General features: G+C 41.7%; 2 protein-coding genes across 3 annotated transcripts; one reads left to right on the top strand and one right to left on the bottom strand.

Annotated features, from left to right (window-relative positions):
* Nucleotides 1-137: 137 nt before the first annotated feature.
* On the top strand, nt 138-12842 carry arhgef16 (Rho guanine nucleotide exchange factor (GEF) 16). Its single transcript, XM_077514553.1, has 15 exons — nt 138-307; nt 1400-2041; nt 3391-3442; nt 3848-4011; nt 4545-4601; nt 6284-6444; nt 7743-7895; nt 7970-8099; nt 8211-8285; nt 8360-8452; nt 8673-8824; nt 9249-9437; nt 9780-9850; nt 11237-11338; nt 11446-12842. The coding sequence occupies exons 2-15, from the start codon at nt 1469-1471 to the stop codon at nt 11583-11585; spliced, it is 2112 nt and encodes a 703-aa protein (XP_077370679.1). The 5' UTR covers nt 138-307; nt 1400-1468; the 3' UTR covers nt 11586-12842.
* A 4-nt stretch (nt 12843-12846) lies between these two features.
* On the bottom strand, nt 12847-21339 carry ybx1 (Y box binding protein 1). 2 transcript variants are annotated; one of them, XM_077514555.1, is made up of 8 exons: nt 21060-21339; nt 18380-18443; nt 18087-18120; nt 15919-16008; nt 15551-15838; nt 15343-15428; nt 13282-13574; nt 12847-13200 (listed from the first exon to the last, which is right to left on the bottom strand). In XM_077514555.1, exons 1-7 carry the CDS (start codon nt 21166-21168, stop codon nt 13328-13330), a joined length of 918 nt encoding a protein of 305 aa, XP_077370681.1. In that variant the 5' UTR covers nt 21169-21339; the 3' UTR covers nt 12847-13200; nt 13282-13327. The 2 variants fall into 2 exon arrangements, with proteins under 2 accessions (XP_077370681.1, XP_077370682.1); XM_077514556.1 differs by having other exon boundaries at nt 13282-13571.
* Nucleotides 21340-21609: the final 270 nt, after the last annotated feature.

Raw genomic sequence — 21609 nt, 5'->3', positions numbered from 1 at the left:
TAAAATAATTACATAATCTCGACATATACATGTATAGACTACATTTATGAAATATGCTTTCAACTGAAAAACAATTATAAATAAGTGGGAAAAGTTTGTGACTTTGATCTATGTGCCCTTTCTGTGACTGGCTGTTGCTCACCTGTGCCAATGATGTCACGAGGGAGACACCAAAGCAGGAAGTGGCAGTTTAAGCACAGAAATGTGCTACGAATGTTTCGACCTAGCAGCGGACGCAATTGAGGTCTATTTCTTTCTGTGTTCTTTGCCGGATAGTTGGGAGTTTAAAGAAGTTCACCTCACTCAGGTAAGATCGTTGTGTGTAATGTATGCTCACTTGTTTGCTTTGTTGCGTGTCACCTCTCCATAAACATCCATGGGAATGTGAGGCAGACATTTTTTTTTCTCCCACCCTAATCCGTCGCGCAAAGATTGAAACTGCGACTGTGGGGAAGACAACAAGCTCGTAGAAAGAAAAAAAATCAGTGTTACCGTGATGGAGAATCCAATCTGTAAAGTAAAGTTATGCACGTTTTGCATATTCAAAAGTTTGAATTGCTTTCCACATCTTTGTAATAAGCAAGCTGTAAATGTCAACGTTACACTAAAGCATTCCTTTTAAGTTTCAGTACTGCGAATAATTGCAGTAAATGTGAATTAAAAAACAAACAAACTATTCAAAAACAATACATTATTATTTCAAATTGATTGTGCAGAAAATGTACAAACATAAGATTGAGTTACTTGTTTGGTCAATAAATTGAGAAAACAGGCAAAACCAGTGACTCTTGTTCTCCAAAGCAAAAGCAGATGTTGCAGTTGCACATGTTTGTTTGTTTGTTTGTTTGTTTGTTTGTTTTTTTAAACATAAATCTAATAAATCTGCTTTCATTGATGGCTACAGAAATCTGAAAACACTTGTTGGTAGACTGAAATCTCAAAGGTTTGGATAACTTGAACATAAACATGGTCTCCAAGCAATTTATTATCATTATAATTATTTGATGAACTTGATCATTGTTTAGTTTTTAATTGTCACATCTCGTTTTATTAAAAATTACTAACTGCAGCTTGAAAACACTTGGAAAAAGTGACTTGATTTGCAAGCATACAACTTCCCTCCCCGTGTCAGGTTAAAGGAAGCGACTCGTGTGTCTTTTTTTTTTTTTTTTTCGTGGGTACTGATTTGAGTCCCTTAATGTTTTAAAGAACTGACTAACAGAGTCTACATGTGCTCTCAGGAGATCCCATAACTCCACTATGGGAGTCACGAGTGGTATTTGAGGGCCATCCACTCTTGTGATTCTCATGTGGTCCCTGCTGCTTGTTTTGCTTGCAACCCGAACGTCTGTTGGTGGAGATGCTTAAGCGTGCGCTTATTTCTCCTACTCTTCCGCAGAGCCTCCCAATGTTGTAGGTTGTGAGGAGGTAGTGGACTACTGGGCCAAGGTGACAGAGGCAGGACGCCATGTCTCACACCCAGCCAGATGGCCGAGCGGGTGACCAGGTGCCTCGAATTGTGGAAAGCCGCTTTTCCACAGAACTCCATATATCTGAACCCGGCGATAAATGCTACCAGTCACAAAGCTCCCCAACGGTCCAGCACGAGGTGCGCACAACCCAAGAGGGTGAAGTTGACAGGCTGGTGGTGCCCCAGCAACTGATTTTGAGCACCCAAAGTGCAGCGGCGCTGAAGCTTGGCACCCAGCAGATCATCCCCATGAATCTAGCCGTGGCCAGCCGGCCCAAAAACCGCCACCACACCACCGTGGTGACGTTCCCCGTGGGACTGGAGAATTCCAGTAATGGATCCCGCATCCGACACTCGGCTCAGGGGCCGGATGTGAGCTGGGAGGACTACGACAGCGACGGAGACGGCTTTGCTTTGAGGAGGAACCGCAGGAACAAGTCCTACAGAGCAGCAGTGACCAGTTTGGACATTGAGGCAATGGCGAGGGGAAAAGGGGCGGGGAACACACTAAAACCTGTGAAAGAAGGCAGAGCATCCAGTCCAGGTGCAGCTCGCAGCCCTGGAAGGAAGGTAAAGGTTGTGATCTTCTGAATATATGTCAATAAAGTTACGAGTTATACTGTACTAAAACTTGCTAAGCGCCACCACTAACTTTGTTTTTTTTAACGGGAGACTTGACTCATTTAGCCATTTTCAGCAGTAAAAAGTTAATATGTTTACTTTACTTTTTATGTACAATGAATACCTTTAAAAACACACTTTGCCACTTGCTGTTGACTGAAAATGACACCACAGGTGCTCAGGAACCAGGTAACGACCAATCACGGCTCACCTGTTTTCTAAGTTTGGTCAAGTGACTTGAGCAAAATGAGCCATGATTGGTCGTTACCTGTTTCCTGAGCACCTGTGATGTCATTTTCAGTCGACAGCAAGTGGCAAAGTGTGTTTTTAAAGGTATTAGTTGTGCATGAAAAATAATGAGGTTATCACATTAATTACAGACAAAATGTTGTTCTTACTGCTGAAAATGGCTAAATAAGTCAAGTATCCCTTTAAGTTAAATAGTAACAGATGGTCAATAGAAAGACTAACAAGGTTGTGCAAAAGCACATAACTGTAGTGGGTTGGCACAAGGAAGGCCAAAGAAGAAGGCATTCATTTTTGGTGAGGATCTGGATAAAACAGTTTTGTTTACCTTTTGGATTGGACATAATCTCTCAGACTGTGACTTCATAATTGGGTGAAATTCCAAACAGCTAGCTCACAGGCACATTTTCGGAAATAATCACCTTTACTTGTTTGTTTACTGTTCCACTTGTACACTATTATTAGACTATTTGTGTTCCAGCAATTCAAGTCTCAGCTGTCTGCAACGTCCCCCTCCTAAGCCATATTTGCACCTGCAATAAGGAATCTTCAATGTGGTGGTGTGGATGGCTACGTAAATAGCAAGGCGACACTTATCAATGTTTCTAATTATAAAGGAAGGCAAATATATCTATTTTTTACTTGTAATATGTCCTGCTAGTCTACAAACTTATTTGTTTAGACAAGTGGGGCAAATGGGGGGAAAGAAATGTTTTGACTGGACCTCCACTTTAATGATGAATATCTTGATAATTGACAAACTGCAGTGGGGAGCGATGATTTATTTTGGTATCCAAATGGAAACGCTTGAACTTTACAGTACTGTTTGGTGGAAACGGGACTTTAGCCTCAGTCATGCTGTCTGTTAGTCATGGAGATGATGCTGTGTCTCCGCAACTGTTTTTTAATCTCCCATATTAGGGCTTCTTTTGAGGAAGTTGTGTTAGACTGTAAATACTGAAACATGATATTAAGTGGGTTATGAGGATAAAGTGTACTGAAAAATATGATACATAGTCCTCAGTTATCTTCTGTTGTTATTATCTTTCCAGCGAACACTTGGGAGAAAGAGGAACCGTAACCAGCGCGGATCATTCAAAGACGGTACGAATGAGTCACTAAATGTGGCCAAAACACGACAAATGCTCAAATGTATGTCGATATGTTTGAAATGTATCGCATGGTCTTAACAGGTTTCAGCTCTCTTCCAAAAGAATGGCCTGAACTCACAGCGCACTCTGCATACTGAATGTGGCATTGTTGACTCCTGATTATTGAATTGTAATGTCCTGCAGCCTCAGCTAGTCAGCCACTCGTCACCGTGTGTTGACGAGAAGAAAAAGTTGTCCTGATCATTCATTCAGTATTCGAAAGTAGCAAACATCGTGTTTTACATGCAGAGGTGACCTGCAGTCATTCTCTCTTCCTCTCCATTCAATAGTACGGTCACCGTGCTGACACGCAGACCTAAGAAGTCTGAAATGATTAATTTGTGGGTTTGCCCTCCAGCGACGCCACGCCTCTACCAGGAGATCCGAGAGCGGGGTTTGCACTCCACCAACCAGGATGAACTGCTGGACGACTTTGTGGTGGTGGAAGCGCCGGTCGAAGATCAGAGCATCGTGGTGAAGAGTTACAGGCCAGCGCAGCTCACCTGGAGCCAGCTGCCGCAGGTAAGCTTGATGATGATGATGGGTATTTTTAAATCTGTTGTTTTTTCTTTATTTGAGACAACTGACAATCACATTTAACTAATTCGCTCTCAGCCATTTTCACATAAGCAAACCCCCTTTGGTCCCTGCTGTTTTGCTGGATTTTGACTGATTTTGATTTGATTCATCAGGGGGGAAAGTATATTTCTATCTATCTGTTTCCGTTTCGCAGAAATTAACATTAGAATATAGCTTAGTTTCATCATTATTCACAAAACAGTTAAAACTGTGGGGAAAACAGCTTGTTGCAACATTGCCCTTGTTGATCTCTTATACTCTTCTGCCACCTGCTGGCCGTATTTGTAATAACTACCATTGCTTCAACCGTTCTCTTCAGTTCAGAGGCTGCATAAAAGCCTTCTGTATGCTCTAGGATAAAAACAAACAAACATATAACTACATCTTTGGGACACTGGTAATATTTCAAATAGAACGTATTTATACGTCTTTGGGAGCAAAAGAGTTAAATGGGTTTTTATTCCTGCTTCAACTAGGTGAAGGAAACCGGCATACTGAGCATGATCTCGCCTCAAGAGCGAAAAAGACAGGAGGTAAGTAGTACTTATCCAGTATTCTTGATTTGTATGCAGATACGTGCTGCTATATTTTTTATTTATCATAATGACAGTCCAATGTAAAATTGCCAAAACTCGAATTAAAAGGGAAGGCAATTAAACATTTCTTTCAGCATATGTTGTATGCAGCCCCACTAGCCTAAACAAAGTGTTCTTTTTAATATTATTTTTGTGGAATATGAGTTAAGCAGCAAAAGCCATTATCCATTTCAGGTGGCGGCCGTTTGGCCACTTGCTAATGACATCACAGTAGCTCATGGGTCAGAAACAACAAATCATGGCTCAACTGTTTTATGAAGCTGAGCCGTGATTGGTCTACCTGAGCACTTGACAGCAACTTGCAAAATGGCCGCCTTCTGCGATTGATTCAAAAAATTGTAGGTTTTGCTGCTTAACTCATATTTCACAAACTATATTAATAATCACAATGCCATGTTTAGACTAATGGGGGCACATGCATGTGCCCTGAGGCTACATTCATTGTTGGAGGCCGCAATTGATATAAGAAGTACGTCTATCAATCAATCATCAGTTTTTATATTTTTGATCATTTTGAGATGTTTCTTTGAGGGCCTTACAGCATGTGTGAAGGGCAAAGCTGCGTATTAATCTGGCCCTGTATATTTCATTTTTGCGTTCCAAGATATTCTTTACTTCTTGTAAGTTATGACGTTCCGAGTTTTAGATTCATTATTTCGTCGCGCAAACAATAATCTGCTGCAATCAATCTTCCGATATAAGCGATGTGGACTGTTGTGCAAAAGAATTAGTTGCTGACATTTTGCCAGTCACCAAGCGATTGAGCAGTTTATATATTTATTGAACCACAAAAACCTGTCAGAAAGAAGCAGATTGCCATAAATAGGAAAATGGGTAATAATGAAGGAGACAGTGGAAATTTGGAGAGGATGGTAGCAACGATTGATCACTCCACGTCGCAGGCCTTAGTGATTTTTCACTCATACTGGAAGCCAACTGAGCATTTGCCCTTCACACATTCTAAAACAGTGGTGTCAAAGTCCGGTCCTCGAGGGCCTGAGTCCTGCATGTTTCGAGGTTTCCCACGTTCAACACAGCTGATTCATATTTAAGATCATCAGCAAGCTCTGCAGGAGCCTGATAATAATCCTTCTCATTGAATCAGGTATGTTGGAGTAGAGAACCTCGAAAACATGCAGGACTCAGGCCCTTGAGGACCGGATCTTGACACACGTGTTCTAAAACAAAGTAATCCAGAGCCACAAGGTTAATCAGGGCTGCTTGCGAGAGAAAGCACTGACATCTGACTAAACTCCAGAGAATATAATAATGTAAAAATAATGACAATGTGTGTGTAAAATAATCTAAGCACCGTTTTGTCATTCATTTTGTGTCAATAGCAACGGTCCACCCTGTTTGCACTCTACTCCCTGAGTAAAGCCACACCCAGCCAGGCTGTCTGCAGCGTGGGTGCTACCCACTTTTATGTCTTCATTGTATAGCTTGAACTTGATCTAAGTTTCCATGGCAACGCCTTTTCCCTCTGCCGCCGGGCAGAACTTTGATATTCGCTTTTGGCCTCATATTCAGCAGCAAGAAATCAGTGTTACGATCTCACCCGTATGAAATAAAATTGTTGTTGGTGATGTTTATCGGGTCTCTTTCAATACATTTGACAGGCAATCTTTGAAATAATCACATCGGAACACTCGTACCTGCACAGCCTGGGGATCCTGGTGCGTCATTTTAAGGAGAGTGACTCTCTGAAGGGGACCATGACGGTCACAGAGCACCATCACCTTTTCTCCAACATCTCGGTTATCCACCAAGTCAGCAAACGGTTGGGAACAATACATGCTCATACTCTTATGCTGTATGTGTGTTTTTCTTTCGTTCATACATTTAATGCTATGTGCAGTGCTTTTAGAAATGCCTCATAATGTCAGGCTCCCGCCACCCCTTACCTTAAGCATGGGTTGAGCATCTTGTAGGCCCCATCAACATGTTAAGACACGCTTGGCAAACAGGTTTAGCCGCCTCACGGCACTGGGTGGTATTTTTGTGCTTTAAAATGAGAATATTCTGCATTACACAACATGTCAACAAATACTTCCATGCAGCAAACGAGGGGAAAACTTGAATATCTTTAGTAGTTTCCAAATAAGAGAGGAAATGCAATACGAGAACACATGATTCATTTGTATGAATGTGTTGTCATTTGAGCTTTTTCTTAGGCTCTCTGCAAAGGTGTGGCTTAAAGTCCTGCATTGAGTGTTTATCGTGCTCATATGGAATGCGCTCACAGTGCTTTCGTTAAAATGGATTATAATCTCATTTGCACAAAACAGGGGCTGACTTTCATATTTCTTTTAAAAGAAACAGCCATAGTGCAACGATGTATAGTAGAGCCCAGCCCATATGGATTTTTTTTTAGGCAGAATAAAATTATGCTCACTGATTAATCGGCTGAAAAGCAATATATAATTAATACAATAACACATTTCTTGGTCCCTTAATGCTAATAACAAAGATATTAATTACAGGCAAAATTGCCTTTTTTAAAATACTTCGTCAATTCTACTTTTAATATCAGCAAAAGTTGACTTTTTTTCTTTTGCTTATTATTATTGTTGTTGTTATTATTATTATTATTATTATTTTTGCTGGTGGGTGTTTGAAAGAAAAAAGAAAGAAAAAAAATCGGTTAAAAATAAAAAGCTTGGCGATTTAAAAAGAAAAAAAAAAGGCCATAGCATTGATGAATGGATTTCTGAAGACAAATGATGCGACAACACCTGCAATTGGCTGTTCGGCCAGTTAATCACGGCTGGGATAGATTCCGGAGGATAAGCAGTTCCAAGAATGAACGGATGGTTGATGCAACAACACATTTAGGCAGAAAATATCACAATAGTTACGAGCAAATCCTCTGCAAAAAACGACTAGTATTACTGCACGTTACTGAACAGTTTACAGTACTTTGTGTACTGTATATTATGATTCTTTACATTCTATTTACTTAGGTTACTGCAATATTTTGAATATGGTACAAATGATCAATCCTGACAAGTATTTGCACTGATATAATAATGTGAGAGTCACCGTCATCGTGAACACGATCTGTTTTCTTTTTTCCAGTTTTTTTGAGGATCTTGAGCGGCGTCACTATGACAACCCAGTGATCCGGGACATTAGCGACATTGTTCAGAACCATGCCGCCCACCACTTTGACCCCTACATCGTCTACTGTTCCAATGAGACCTTCCAGCAGAGGACGCTACAGAAGCTCCTGTGAGAGGGCCACCAAAGTCGGCTTCCTCATTGTAAATGTTGACCTCAAAGCGTCCTTCTTGGCCATCTTTTAGGAGCAGCAATGGTGCGTTTAAGGACACCCTGAAGCAAATCGAAGGGAGCAGCGAGTGCGGAGGCCTCCCGATGATCTCGTTTCTCATCCTTCCCATGCAACGGGTTACCAGACTGCCACTGCTGCTGGATGTTAGTCTGAGCTTTACGTTGTCAGAAATTCTCTTGTTACAAAATGTGTTTATGTGGACATAATCAGAATATCTCCAAACGTATATAAAATAATGTTGTTTTTCCTCACAGACAATTTGCCAGAAGACGGCTGACAAGAGCGCCGAGTACTTTGCAGCAGTCTGGGCGCTGCACGCCATCAGCAAGGTAGAAAAGCTCGCCGCGTGTGCTGACTCTGCATCTCTGCGATTTATTTGCCTTCTCGTTGCACCATTCAACAGCTGGTCGGCAGCTGCAATGATGGTGCGCGACGGATGGAGAGGACAGAACAGATGTACACCATTCAGAAACAGATGGAGTTCGGTAAAATCAAGGTTAGACCTCTGTTCTTCTTGGACTTGGCCTTATGCTCGGGAATTGTCAGTAAATCTGGAAATGTGTCAAAATAAACTCCTCAACCTTTAGTACAGATCCTCAAACATGCCATAGGTTGTGTAGGCAGCAATGGTGCATCAAGTGACCATGTGACTTCCTCCAAAGGAGTAAATGATCCACATTGCTTGCCATTGAGAACGAACCGGCGTGTCCCCGCAGCCGTTCCCGCTGGTGTCGTCATCACGCTGGCTGAAGAAACGTGGCGAGCTGGCGTTGTGCGCTGAAGAGCTCAGCATCTGGAGAGCGTTCAGCAACAGGAGCAACTACCTGTTTCTCTTCAATGACGTACTCATTGTCACCAAGAAGAAGAGGTCAGTCAGCATTTTAACTGCCTTGCTACTCCAACCACAGAGCAAACTGTAGTGAACTCTAGTGTATATTTTGTTTAAAAAGAAAAAAAAAGTTGAGACAAAAATGACCAGGAAAGGATAATGGGGACTTTTTCAGTCATTTCCTGAAGACTGTGAGACAGTTCAGTTACTGACTGTCAGGGAACAGAGGCGGCTGAGGAACATGGACGTGATCCACGCATACTTGACATTCTTCAGCTTTGCATTCAGCTGGGCAGCCTGAGAGAGAGTTCAGCTTTGTGTTTTGACTTTGGGAGAAACCAAACAATGTCTGCTCAAACACGAGACCTTTTTTTCATAGTTGTGACCCAGTACATACACTGAGTGGCTAAAGCTATGGGAAAGTAGTGTAGCAATGTGTATTAATGCATGTTTGTTCCTTCAGCGAGGAGAGCTTTGTGGTGATGGACTACGCCACCCTGGATAACGTGGAAGTGGAGGTCAGCGAGGAAACGGACGGTCAGGCGTCACCACCAGCCAAGAACAGCTCCAGCCAACATCTATCCTTCAAGCTGATCATGAGCAAGAACAGTGAGGGCCGACCAGAGCGCACAACTCTCGTAGCCGAGTCCAGGTACACAAATTTAGTGGTTCTCAAACAGAAGCGGCAAATCTAGGTCCAGAAAGTAAAAATCCGGCCACAGTTTGGGTTTAGCCCCTTGTGCTCGCTAGCTAGCTTTCTAGCAGGTAACCGAGCACCCAGGGAGCTAGCTAGGTAGCTCGCTAACTAGCACTTTGGCTAAAGCCAAACCGTAGCAAGGTTTTTACTTTTTAAACCTGGATTTGCCATCTCTGTTCTCAAACTGGCACCATTAAAGCAACAACTACAATTTGTTGTTGCATTTGAGTTTTCTTCTTTTCCTTATCCTCCATTTTATTTATTTATGTATTTATTTATTTTTCTGTCATTACCCAGGATGGACCGGGCCCGTTGGATAGTCGCGCTCACGGAACACAAGCAGACACAGCTTTTCTCCTGCAAAGACGGTAAGAGCGACAAATTGACAGGTACTTAAAAGTGTCATCACTGGAGGGTTTATGTGACACTGACCTGACTTGGAGGTCTGCTGATGGTATAGTGAATGTCGTGCACAAGAAAAACACAAGATGCTGCATCCAAAGTCCTATATTAGTGTCCGAAATAATGGTATCAGCATGTTACTTGTTAGTACTTGCTGATGCCGATACCACTGTTTTAATGCAGCATTGTGGTCTCTCCCGATACTGGTATCGGAACAACACTAGTATAAATGGACCCCAAATGTTAATCATGTAGGTTATCTTTTCCATAGGTTAAAGTAGTGGACAGTCCCTTAATCCAGTTAATGAGCTTTGGTTTACTTGTCCTCCTCCACAATTTTTAACCCCCTTTTTTTTCTTTCTTTTTTTGACACAAACATTATTTCTGGACCAATATGAATAATTGCGATTGCAAATATTAGTTGTTTAAACTATACCACAATCGGTGGTCCTAAACCACTGATCTGTATATATTACTGGATAGCCCATACACGCCAGTGCAAGCCGTTGAAGCCACAGGGCAGCCATCTTACCACTCCCATCTGGTGAGCAGACTACTGTATACGTACAGTTTACACACGTACAAATCTCCGTATAGGGCCGCAGGGGTGGGGGATTTGTGGTGGGGTGGTCACTATTTATTAACAAGTGGATGGTAGGCCTATGTGTTGATTTGAAGATATCCTTTTTCTTTTATTGCTGTTCCTTAGACCCCAAAATTAGATTTGGCAGAGGCATCTTTTGTTGAATTACAGTTATAATTCTTTAATTAAAAAAAAAAAATACAAGTTTCCTCCTGTAAATATCATTAAGCATATAATGTATACATGTATTTAAGACAAGTTGTATGTCTGAAGTCATCTTGCTTATGTTTAACAAATTTAAAACATCATAAATCATTCTGTTTCTACTAAGTACTGTCTCAAATGTTCTCCAAATTTTGACACTGTAAATGTAGAGGATCGTATGCCAAGAAATAGTAGTTTTTAGGAGTGGTAATATGGCGACCACGCAGCTTCAAAAGTCTTGGCCTATCAGCTGTCAAATTAAAGATCAGTGTCCCAAACTAATCTTAAAACATTTACCTTGTAATAGAACTGCTCACAGATGGTTTGATTTTAAAAATACACCACAAGTGTCCGAGTAAAACTATCTTGTAACTTCTACCACCTCCTGGTCGAAACAAACATACTTGAGCTCCTCCCCAACATACAAAGTTAAAAAGCTCTAACCAGAGAGTAGCACTATTCTGATTTTGATTGGGCTTTAGCGCCATCTTATGGCATTCCTGAGATCACACAAAACTGCTAATAAAAAATAAATAAATGTATGAATATGTGGGGTGCGTTTTAGGTCTGACCCAATACGAGGCCACCAAAGCCTACATGCCCAAGGAGCCCGACGAGGTGGGATTGCAGCAGGCTGAACTCGTCCTTGTCCAGAGGACAGAGGAGGGTGAGGGCCCATTTTATTATTATTATTTTTAATTCCCTTACCTCCTGCATTGTTAAGATCCCACGTGGAGTCAGTCCCCTCTCTTAAAGATGATGTGCTCTCGCCAGGCTGGTGCTATGGGGAGCGGATGCGAGACGGCGAGAGAGGCTGGTTTCCCGCCAGCTGCGCCACTGAGATCACCGACCCCACAGCCAGAGAGGACAACATGCAGCGAATGAAGCGCCTCCGCAAAGAGACCAACGTTTGAAGAGACAATAGAACAGTAGTGAGGTCGGAGGTCAACCTCATCTTAGCATGTCTCAGTAAGGCGGAAGAAGACTTTTGAGGGGAAATAGGAAACACACGCCCAAGTTTATTATATTCATCAAGATGTACAGTCCATTTGCTGTATAGCGCTTTGCTGTATTGCTTATTCCTAAATGGATTAAAAATAATAATAAAAAAACAAACAAACTCATAATTCTATACTAATCAACCTGTGATTAAGTTATGGACTTATGTTTTGTTTTTTTAATTCCATTTTGGAATAAGGCTATAGAGCGGTGCTTTAAGATATGACTTCAGTCCGTGACCATGCTCGTAACTTTAAAAAAAAATTGTATCTCAAATCATCTTACCCCTTTAAATTGAATGGAAATGCCAGCAATTGTTTCAGCCTTGTACTTTTGTTGTACAAATTAGCCTAACAGCATTAATTTAGTAGAATGTAAAGATTTAAACTGTTTGTGTCATGATGATTGGGAAACACTGGCTTAAAGTGTGTATATATATATATATATATATATATATATATAAATGTGAACCATTTATCCGTGACTGTTAATGCTTACCATAAGCACAGTAATGGACTTCGCCTATGGTCTTTAGGCCCACTGTTATTTTGCGAGAAATGTTGCCAATATTTAAGTGCATTTCTTACACCGTGCGTATTTACTTCACCTCCAGATGAACTTGAATTTTACATCTTGAAGAAGAGATGCACAGAAAATTGCTGTAGGATCTACCAGTATAGCTGAGGATGGGCAAAATATGTCCCGGGCACCAGACAGCCAGTCCACAGAGCATTCACATTAAATTAAGTCCTGGAATATTTGTTGCATTCATTTTGATGTTTGTTCCCCTGGAAACTGGGTACTATCCATCTCATCAAATTATAGGTCAATTGGTTGAATCAAATAAATATGCAAATACCATAAGTTACTTTAGATACATTACATTTATAAACAAGATTAGTTAAAAAAAAAAAAACTTAGCCATTTTCATTATGAAAAAAGAAGAAGAAAAAAAACACGGTTTTAGAACTTTTTTTTTTTTTTTATCTTATCCATGAATTACAAATTAGATGACAAATATTTGCCCACCCTGATCCAGCTGGATACTGGCAAATGTGATGCTCATAAAATGGGTGTCAGATTGTTGGCTTGCTATGACAAATGACCTTGTGTACTTGTGAAACCTTTAACTAGCCTTTAATTGCCTATATCCAATAAATAAAAACAATGACTCCATTGTCTCTGATTTTTGGACTTTTATTTGAGCTTGCATTTTGTTAAAATGTTTGAATAGATAAAAAGTTATTTAAAAATGTCAAACTGACCAGATATCAAATTTCATTCATTCATATTTTTTTTTTTCTTGAAAAATCATTTGGTGTAAAAACTTAGGACAGATTTAGAAAAACGTGCCGTTTCCCCAAAGTGTGTTTGTAGCTGTCACGTAAAAAGAAGGAAAAAAACAAGTCTGCATAGAACCTGCAGGCAATCTGTGGTAATCTGTTCAAACGCATGGTGCAAGCTTGTGACGGTCGTCAAGTCAAATCTTTATTGCTCTGATCTTGTTGTTTCTTGTTGACAAAAAAAAAACTGCAGGGGGAAGAGGGAAAAGTTGCAATTTAGTCCGCTGCTCATCAGCATCACGCCAACTACTTAGAGGCGCTCGCTCACCCGGACGATGGTAAAAGATGGTAGGTGCCGGTGGGCAGGTTGTTCCCTACTCAGTCCCACCCTGCTGGGCCTCGGGAGCGGCTGTTTTCTCTACGGAGGAGTCGCCTCCCGCCTTGGCCTCCTTGGTGTCCTGGCCGGGTTTGCCGCCGGTCGGTGGGCGCGGTCGGCGGCGGTAGTTGACGTTGCGGCGATAGCGTCGCTGCCGGGGCTGCTGGTTGGGACCCCCTTCGCCGCCCTGATTCTCCTTGTCCTCCTCGCCGTCCCGCACTGGTCTGGGACGGGGTGGACCCCTACTGTAAACAGTTTGGGGGGGGGAGTCCAAATCATGCACAGCAATTCACACATTTCTGAACTGTCTCTAACACAATATAAAAAGTTGCACTGACTTCAGTACATTTTTGTTGGTGTTGCTGTTTGAACACCTTTATTGTGTGTGCAATTAGCTGATTATCGTGTCGAAAGAAACCAATGCTGTCGCAGGTTCCAAGTGATACCCGATGGTTGCTTTAATTAGCAGCTCTTGTAAATATTGCAATAGGTTGGGTTTTAACTTAAGGTGATTGTTTTTTTCCATTTTGACCGTGATGTTGTAACGCATTACGGGAGTCAGTAACTGTAATAATATTACAAAAATATGTTGAGTAACTGGTTATATTACCTCGTTACATTACTGCAACACGTGCGTTACCCCCAACACTGCATGTGTCTGACATTGCGGTGGGGTGGGACATGGGAGGTAGGGGGTGATTTTAATCTGTAAAGCACTTTGAGTTACAGGCCATGTATGAAAAGTGCTTTATAAATAATATTGACTGATTGATTGATTGATTGATCGATCACCTTGTTTAACTTAAAAATTGCCCAAATCCTCTGAATTTCAGCTTGAAGCTTTTTTGTTGTTGTTGCAACAAGGGTTATTATAGTTTTGGAATTTTCATTTTAGTTACTTTTTCTTTCGTTTTGAGTTTTGTCTTTTAAATGCAGTTAGTTTTAATTTTTCAGGGTGGTTCTGTTTTTTTATTAGTTTAAAAAAATGCTTAGCTTCAGTATTAACCCATTTGCTCCCAAAGACGTATAAATATGTTCTATTTTAAATGTTTTTAGTGTCCCAAAGACATAGTTGTGGTTTTTTGGGGGTTTTTTTTATTCTAGCGCATACTGAAGGCTTTGATGCAGCCTCTTAACTGCAAAGAATGGTGGAAGAAATGGTAGTTATTACACAAACGGCCAGCAGGTGGCAGCAGAGTATAAGAGATCAACCACGGCCATGTTGAAATTTTTTTTTCAAATACTCAGAATTTTATTACATTTGTGAATAATGGTAAAACTTAGCTATATTCTAATGCTAATTGCTGCAAAACGAAAAAATATAGAATTTTTTTTTTTTCCCTGATCAAAGAATGAGAGAAGAGACTTTAATTTTTCTTTTGATAGGTTCCATATTTTGATTGCAATTGAACACAATATTCTGTGGGCCGAGCAAAATCAGTCAAAATCCAGTATAACAGGCTGGGAGTGAATGAGCTAATTTTCCATTTTTTAAATGTGCATTAATTGTGCGCAACATTTAATGAAAATGACGAAAGTAACACATTCCTTACCGAGCGTTGCATTTCGGCTGAGTTAAATGAAACAACAGGCGAGGCGAGCCGAGCCAAGAGGCAAGAAGAAAAATTTGTTGCAGAGGAGCGACATCATCTGAAGGTGCCTTTCTATTGGCTACTGCTAGATGACATCATTGTGACACACTTTCAAATGTCTTTATTCTGGTTAATATCGAAATAAATATACTTTAAATCACATTTAAAATCATCCCCAAAGGCCCATTTATTAAAGTAATTACATTTTCACTATGTTTTAGTTTTATTAATATAAAATGTAATTTCAGTTATTTTTTTTATAAATATCCATCCATCCATTTTCTGAACCGCTTGTTCCTCACAAGTGTTTATTTTATTTCATTAATGAAATTGGGTTTTTTTTTATTTTAGCTTTAGTTTTTTCGTTAGTTTTTGGTAACTAAAATAACCTTGCTTGCAACGTGGCATCAGTTAGGCTCACCTTGGCCGGAAGCCTCTGTAGTAGTTCTGCCTGGCGGGTTTATTTCCCTGGTCTGGACCCCCCTGGTTCTCATCACCCTCATTGGCCTGAAAACAAGATTCATTGAGAGCAGGGTGACATTTTAGATGTGATCAAGTGTAATGTCCATCTTAAAGGTTAACTTATTAAGTCATGACCCATCATCTCTCCAGGTGGTGCGTCTACGTACAAAGTATGGCGGGTAGCGCCGCCTGCCAGGGTAGGCGGGCCTACGCGGCTGCTGCTCCCGCGAGTCTCCCTCTGGGGCGCTCTCGCCACCGTCCCGGCCGCCTTTGCCTTCGCGGCCTCCAGCGCCCGGCTCGCCCTCTCCGTCACTCTGGTAGTTCTCTGGATAGTCCCCGCTGCGGGGGGGACCCCTCCTTCGGGGGTAGCGTCTGTAGCGGTTCCTGTCGGCAGCGTACTTGCTTCCCTGGACCGCGATGCCCCCTGGGCCGGTGACGTTGGCCGCCTCTGCCCCCTGTTGCCCATGGAATGACGCCATTAGGAAGCGGGCATAGATTTAGGTGACGAGGCTGGCGACATTAGTCACACGCTTACCTTCTCTCCCTCGACTACGTCAAACTCCACGGTTTCGCCATCGCCAACACTGCGAAGGTATTTTCTCGGGTTGTTCTTTTTGATGGCTGTCTGAAATTACAAATGAAGATTAAAAAGAGGAGATTCATAAGCAATCATACTTTCACTAATGAGGAGGGTCAAAATATTTTGTTTAAAATTGACCTCATTACAGTGTTCCCTCACTTTTTACAGGTGGTATGTTCCACGCCCACCCCCAATAGGAGAAATTCCGCAAGTAAAGGTCGTTAAAAAAAAACATTACATCACCTTAAATGAGCTCTTCATGAGAAGTTGCGTAAAGGACCATCAAAGTTAATTGCCTTCAATAAATTATTTTCTATTCCTGCAGTTCAATGTCAACATTTTTTTTTTAACTTATGGTACACATTTCTTAATTTACAATCCATCCATCCACCGCTTATTCCTCACAAGGGTCGCGGGGGGTGCTGGAGCCCATCTCAGCTGGCTCTGGGCAGTAGGCGGGGTACATCCTGAACTGGGTGCCAGCCAATCGCAGGCCACACAGAGACGAACAACCATCCACACCCACAAGCACGCCTAGGGACAATTTGGAACGCCCAATTAACCTGCCATGCATGTCTTTGGAATGTGGGAGGAGACCGGAGTACCCGGAGAAGACCCACGCAGGCATGGGGAGAACATGCATGCAAACTCCACCCAGGAAGGCCGGAGCCTGGACTCAAACCCGAGACCTCAGAACTGGGAGGCGGACGTGCTAACCACTCGTCCACCGTGCCGCCCTCTTAATTCACCAATTATTCTATATTTTGTTTCAAAATGTAAAAGCACTTGATTATCATTTCAATCTCCTCTTTGCTACAGCTTGGCGCAAGCAAACAGATGTGGAACGCGATCTACTTGCTGGGCTCAACCAAGATTGCATCTGCCAAAGGCACCAAATTGCCACACAGCTAACTTTTTGTGTTATACGAGGATTTTAAGCATATTGATTCATTCGGCACACACAATGTGATTGATTAAAATTGAGATGAAATGTGTTGGCTGTCTTCAAATAGCATATCTAAAAAGGCAGGTGTAAACCAGGATGCAGAGCGTTATCAATGGAGCACACGCAAAGTGCGGGAGGGACACACAAGAAGGGGTCGTGCGATATCACCAGTGTATGACAAAAATCCTTTCAACTCTGCTTTTGTGTGCCTCTGGTCATTTCAGTGCACTACAGCAATTGTTGCTGGCCTCTCCAGGGAGGTTTTACAGGTGTGACGTTAAACTTCTCAACGCAATGTTATGCAGAATGGGGACACACTTGGGACAAGTGAAATCATGGCTTTTATTTATTTAATTTTGTCCCTAAAATTATCAGAGCAATCAATCTATTTTCTGTAACTCAGTAATTGTTTGTCTGTCTTCTACCAACACTTCCAATTCCATCACTTCAAATTCTGTGCTCGTGTTGCTCTCCCAAATATTTAATCTGTTAGCGCAAACACACTATTAAAGCACCCACTAATGGGAATGTTAGTAAACTTTTTCCGCCCACCCCAAATTGGGTTTTAGACCCTGAGGTTGTTTAAATGGGAAATCTCAGCCCACCACTTCAGTGACCATAAAAAAAAGGGGGTGCGTGTGACACTTTCTTTGACTTTTGGACAACACGTTCCAAGAGGAGGCCCTCAACAAGGACTGTTTGGAGAAGAATATACAGTCAAAGTCATGAGAAGTAAGGTGGCTCCCATTTAAAGCAGTAAAATGTGTACTTGTCCACCATCACCATAAACATTTTCATTTGTTATCCACGGTTGTTCATTTTATAGTTCACTGTGTTCAAGTCTTCATTTACACTTGCAAGACATGGAAAATGTTAACTTATAAACACAATTTCTCACTGTATTTTATAGGACCTGTACAACCAAATACTAAGAGGAACTTATTTTTAAACTCACATAGTAGTAAAGGTTAAAGTGTTACTTAAGATAATGATTATGACAGATTTATGGTGACAGTTTGAGCCTGGACTTCATTTTCATCAATTCCCAAAGGAAAATGTTTTATTTCAAATTAGAACAACCTAGTGGTAAATTTGCCTTACACTGTTGTAGTGATGTTTAAAAAAAAAAAAAAAAAAAGTGGCGGGGTTGTCACAAACAGAAGTGTCTTAAAGTTACCTGGTGTACAAAAACGTCCTCTTTAGTGTCGTTCCTGTGCAAAGAAGAAGATCACATTTAGTTAAGAGACATTTCACACTGAACCATTCAGTCTTTGGACAGACTGCAGCTGAAGTTGCAAGTGTGGAGATTAATTAAGCGGCGCACGAACGGCACAGTGAGCAGCAGACACATTGTCCCATCAGCGTCACAGGCAAATCAAAGCTATAATAGGATTGCACTTGTCCCTTCAAACACACTTAAAGGGCCTCGAGGAACATGTAGGGAGTCGGGCAAGACAGGGGTCCACTTACCTATTGATGAAACCATATCCGTTCCTGACGTTGAACCATTTCACTGTACCCAGGACTTTTGTGGCTGCCGAGAGACACATCATTTGCACTATTATAAACTTGAACGAGCAGAACAGACATACACTACCTTACTTCCTAATGTTCTAGAAGGCTATTTGTATCTTGAATTGTTCCGAAGTTGTTATTCTGTCATTTTCTGTTGTCATGATCCTTACTGGTTGACACTTTTTGGCATGCCACGTAGTGCATTGCTCAAACAAATTTAAGCAGCCATATCTTGCTCAAAGGTCTCATCAACAGCATCTTTCCCAGCCTTAACTTTTAGTCAAAAAGGCGTGTAGCATTTTCTAGTATGAACATAAAGACAATGAAATGTTACCAATGATTTACACATTAGTCACACCCGTTCAAGACCTTTACTGGGGGTAGGAGCAATGGCATCATATATCTTGACCAAGGTTGCCTGGAAGTTATATTTAACTGCCAACTGCCACGCTCATTTTAGACCTAAGGGGCGCCCCTTGCCAGCTGCACTCGACATGCAGCACGAAAGGCCAATCCGGACCAGTATGGCTTCCTTCTAGCGTTGTACATCATGTTCTATTATGCTGCTATACATAAGCAAATTTATTACAATTATAATTTGCTTACACACCATTAAATTGTGTATGTAGGTAGAATTCACAGCAATGGTAGAGTTTGCGTACAATTTTGTTTCTCATGTGGGCGGTTTTGTCGCAAAAGTGGGTCATGGACCCTTTATGGGTGTGTCACTGACAGGTTGTTTAAAAAAAAAAAAAAAAAAAAACACAACAACAACAACAACAACAACAACAAACAAAAACAAAAAAAAACAAGACGCATTACGGTTACAAGTAGCGCAAGAAGTCATGCTCATTTTACCGCCAATACAATTGTAAATATATTGTGCATTGATGAAATTAACAAATTCCAAATTCAAACAAAATAAAAACAATTCACACTTAATTTCTGACCCCCTATTAATAGATTACAAGTATTTTAATACAACTATTTACAGTTATTATGGCTTTACTGATGCATTAACATACGTTTTACAGTATACGGAATACAGCATGTAATGACTTGCGCCAATTCAGATTAGAGTGTTAGAGCTGAATTCTGTAACTGACGACATGAAATATTTAACTTGCAACACAGGCTGGACTTGCCTTCACTTGGAACATTTTGACAGACGTGTCAAAAACAAAAATGTACAAAGATATGAGCTTGTGTGTGTGTTTGTGTGATATCAGAGTGTGACAAAATTTGTGTGTGTGTGTGTGTGTGTGTGTGTGTGTGCGCGCGCGCTCGCGCGCACGTGTGTTTTGTGTGTTGTGCAATTATACAATACTGTATGCGTTTCTGTACATGCAGTTGTGTTCATCAGTTTCTAAATAAGGTTCTCTGAAATGCACACATAACGAGCATGGGTTATGTTGGGGTTTTTTTCTCTTTTTTCTCTCAATGTCTATTTTTTTTTCTTTATAGTTCTGAACGCCTCTAAAAGTAGGTCACGACTTGGCTTCAATGTAAAAATGCGGATTTGACAGCAATTGAGAAGCACTGCAAACTGGAGTCGTAATAAATATTTAGTTGACAATTGTTTGTGTCCCTATGCAACTGTAAATACTGAACATGTTTTAACGTATATAACCTAGTAGCTCACTTTAAACCACGGCGGGCTTTGCACGTGGTGATGGAGCACGGTGACATGTTAAAAGAGCTGCCTGATTAGCACGGCTAACTAGCCTAATGCTTCACAACCATGTGGTTGAAACGGGGCCAACCAGTTCGAACCACCACGACTTTAAAATGACGGCAAATATAACCAACGCACCGAAAATAAACCATTCGCCTGGTATGCCTCGCCGGCTTACAAAACGACTACGAGTGGAAGGAGTTCGGCCGACATTTTGGGTGTCCCCTTCAACCATGAAAATAACGTTAGCTTCGACAGCCATCACCCACAGTGGCCTTTGAGTAGCTGATGAAGGCCGCAAGTGACAGTGGAATTCGACTATAATTCGAAGGCTGTGTCGCGTTTTGTGTTTAATTCAACATCGGTCAATCGTGTCGTACTCTGGTTTTAAGTAAGCGCCGAAGCCGTTTTGTGGGTGGGAAGCAGCCGACACGGGAACCGGAGGCTTTATGCGAACAAAGGGACGGCTAAATCATACAGTTAGCATTAGCTCGTCTGCGGAGGCGACAGTAACGGCTGGTGAGGCGAATTGTAAAATAAGATATGTCAATGGATAGTCGAATCTAAATTACAGTAACAAGGGGAGCGGTTGAACTTGTAACGGTCGGCGGGTAACGTGGCACGAGTGGACGGACGTTAGAAGGCCATCTAACCCGCGGTTTACCGCATGTTCGGAGAAGTATGCCCCTCAAAAACAAGAGCGATATTAATTTAAACGCTACAGAAATGTGACGTTGCGAGTTTAAAATTACGCATTTATTACACTTCCACTGCCATTTTAAACTTCTACTCACATACTAGTGCAATGAGTGACAACATTGCCAGAGTAGATTCAACATTTCTACCGTGTAACTAATTTGTACAAGTTTTATAGTGCTCATAAACATACACCTGCGATTATGGCTAACTAGACACCGTGGCTAATTGGGCAAATGAGCTCATTTCCAGCCGTAATCTTACCGATGACCTTCTTATCCCCCGCGGAAGCTGCGACTACCGGGCTGGATGGACTCTCCACGTCGACAGCAGGCTGCTGCGGCTGTTGTTGTATCTCGGCCTCGCTGCTCATGGTTACTACTGGTTGGTAATGGCTTCTGCCGGCGGCGGCTCTCTGTTGTCTCTCCCGGTGCAAGATGGTAACCTGGGCCGGCGGTGGTGGGGGGCTACTGCCTTCGGGCTCTCTGCTTTCTTCTTCCCGCTCCCGTTGCCGATCGAACTGGGCAGACGGTAAACTGTACGGAGAAAGTTCCTGGACGAAGCGCCGCCCAGAAAGCGACTTGATTGGTTGGGATCTGTAACGGAAATGAACGCGTGCACCGATTGGCTACGACAACTGTCAAATAAGGCGACGGAGACGTTTGTTAAACTGTGATTGGCTGCGGAAGAAAGTACCTGTCAATCCACAGCGCCCCATAGTGACGTCAAAGACGGACGTACAAACTGACACTTTTGGAACGCGATGATGTGATAGAATGTGCATAATGTTTAAATTACATAGAGAACAAGTCAG

Source organism: Festucalex cinctus, chromosome 2 (genome assembly GCF_051991245.1).
Source record: "Festucalex cinctus isolate MCC-2025b chromosome 2, RoL_Fcin_1.0, whole genome shotgun sequence".
Taxonomy (NCBI): Eukaryota; Metazoa; Chordata; class Actinopteri; order Syngnathiformes; family Syngnathidae; genus Festucalex; species Festucalex cinctus.
The sequence above is the reverse complement of the archived record's forward strand: the minus strand, read 5'-3'. Positions and strand labels throughout refer to the sequence as shown.

Excerpts from the sequence above, each read along its gene's own strand:
- arhgef16 (XM_077514553.1), top strand. The coding sequence starts at position 1,469 with ATGTCTCACACCCAGCCAGATGGCCGAGCGGGTGACCAGGTGCCTCGA. Across the intron at positions 8,453-8,672 it reads TGGAGTTCGGTAAAATCAAG|CCGTTCCCGCTGGTGTCGTC; the intron begins GTTAGACCTCTG and ends GTGTCCCCGCAG. Across the intron at positions 9,851-11,236 it reads GCTTTTCTCCTGCAAAGACG|GTCTGACCCAATACGAGGCC; the intron begins GTAAGAGCGACA and ends GGTGCGTTTTAG.
- ybx1 (XM_077514555.1), bottom strand. The coding sequence starts at position 21,168 with ATGAGCAGCGAGGCCGAGATACAACAACAGCCGCAGCAGCCTGCTGTC. Across the intron at positions 18,444-21,059 it reads GGGGGATAAGAAGGTCATCG|CCACAAAAGTCCTGGGTACA; the intron begins GTAAGATTACGG and ends GTCTCTCGGCAG. Across the intron at positions 15,429-15,550 it reads GGCGCTACCCGCCATACTTT|GCCAATGAGGGTGATGAGAA; the intron begins GTACGTAGACGC and ends TCTTGTTTTCAG.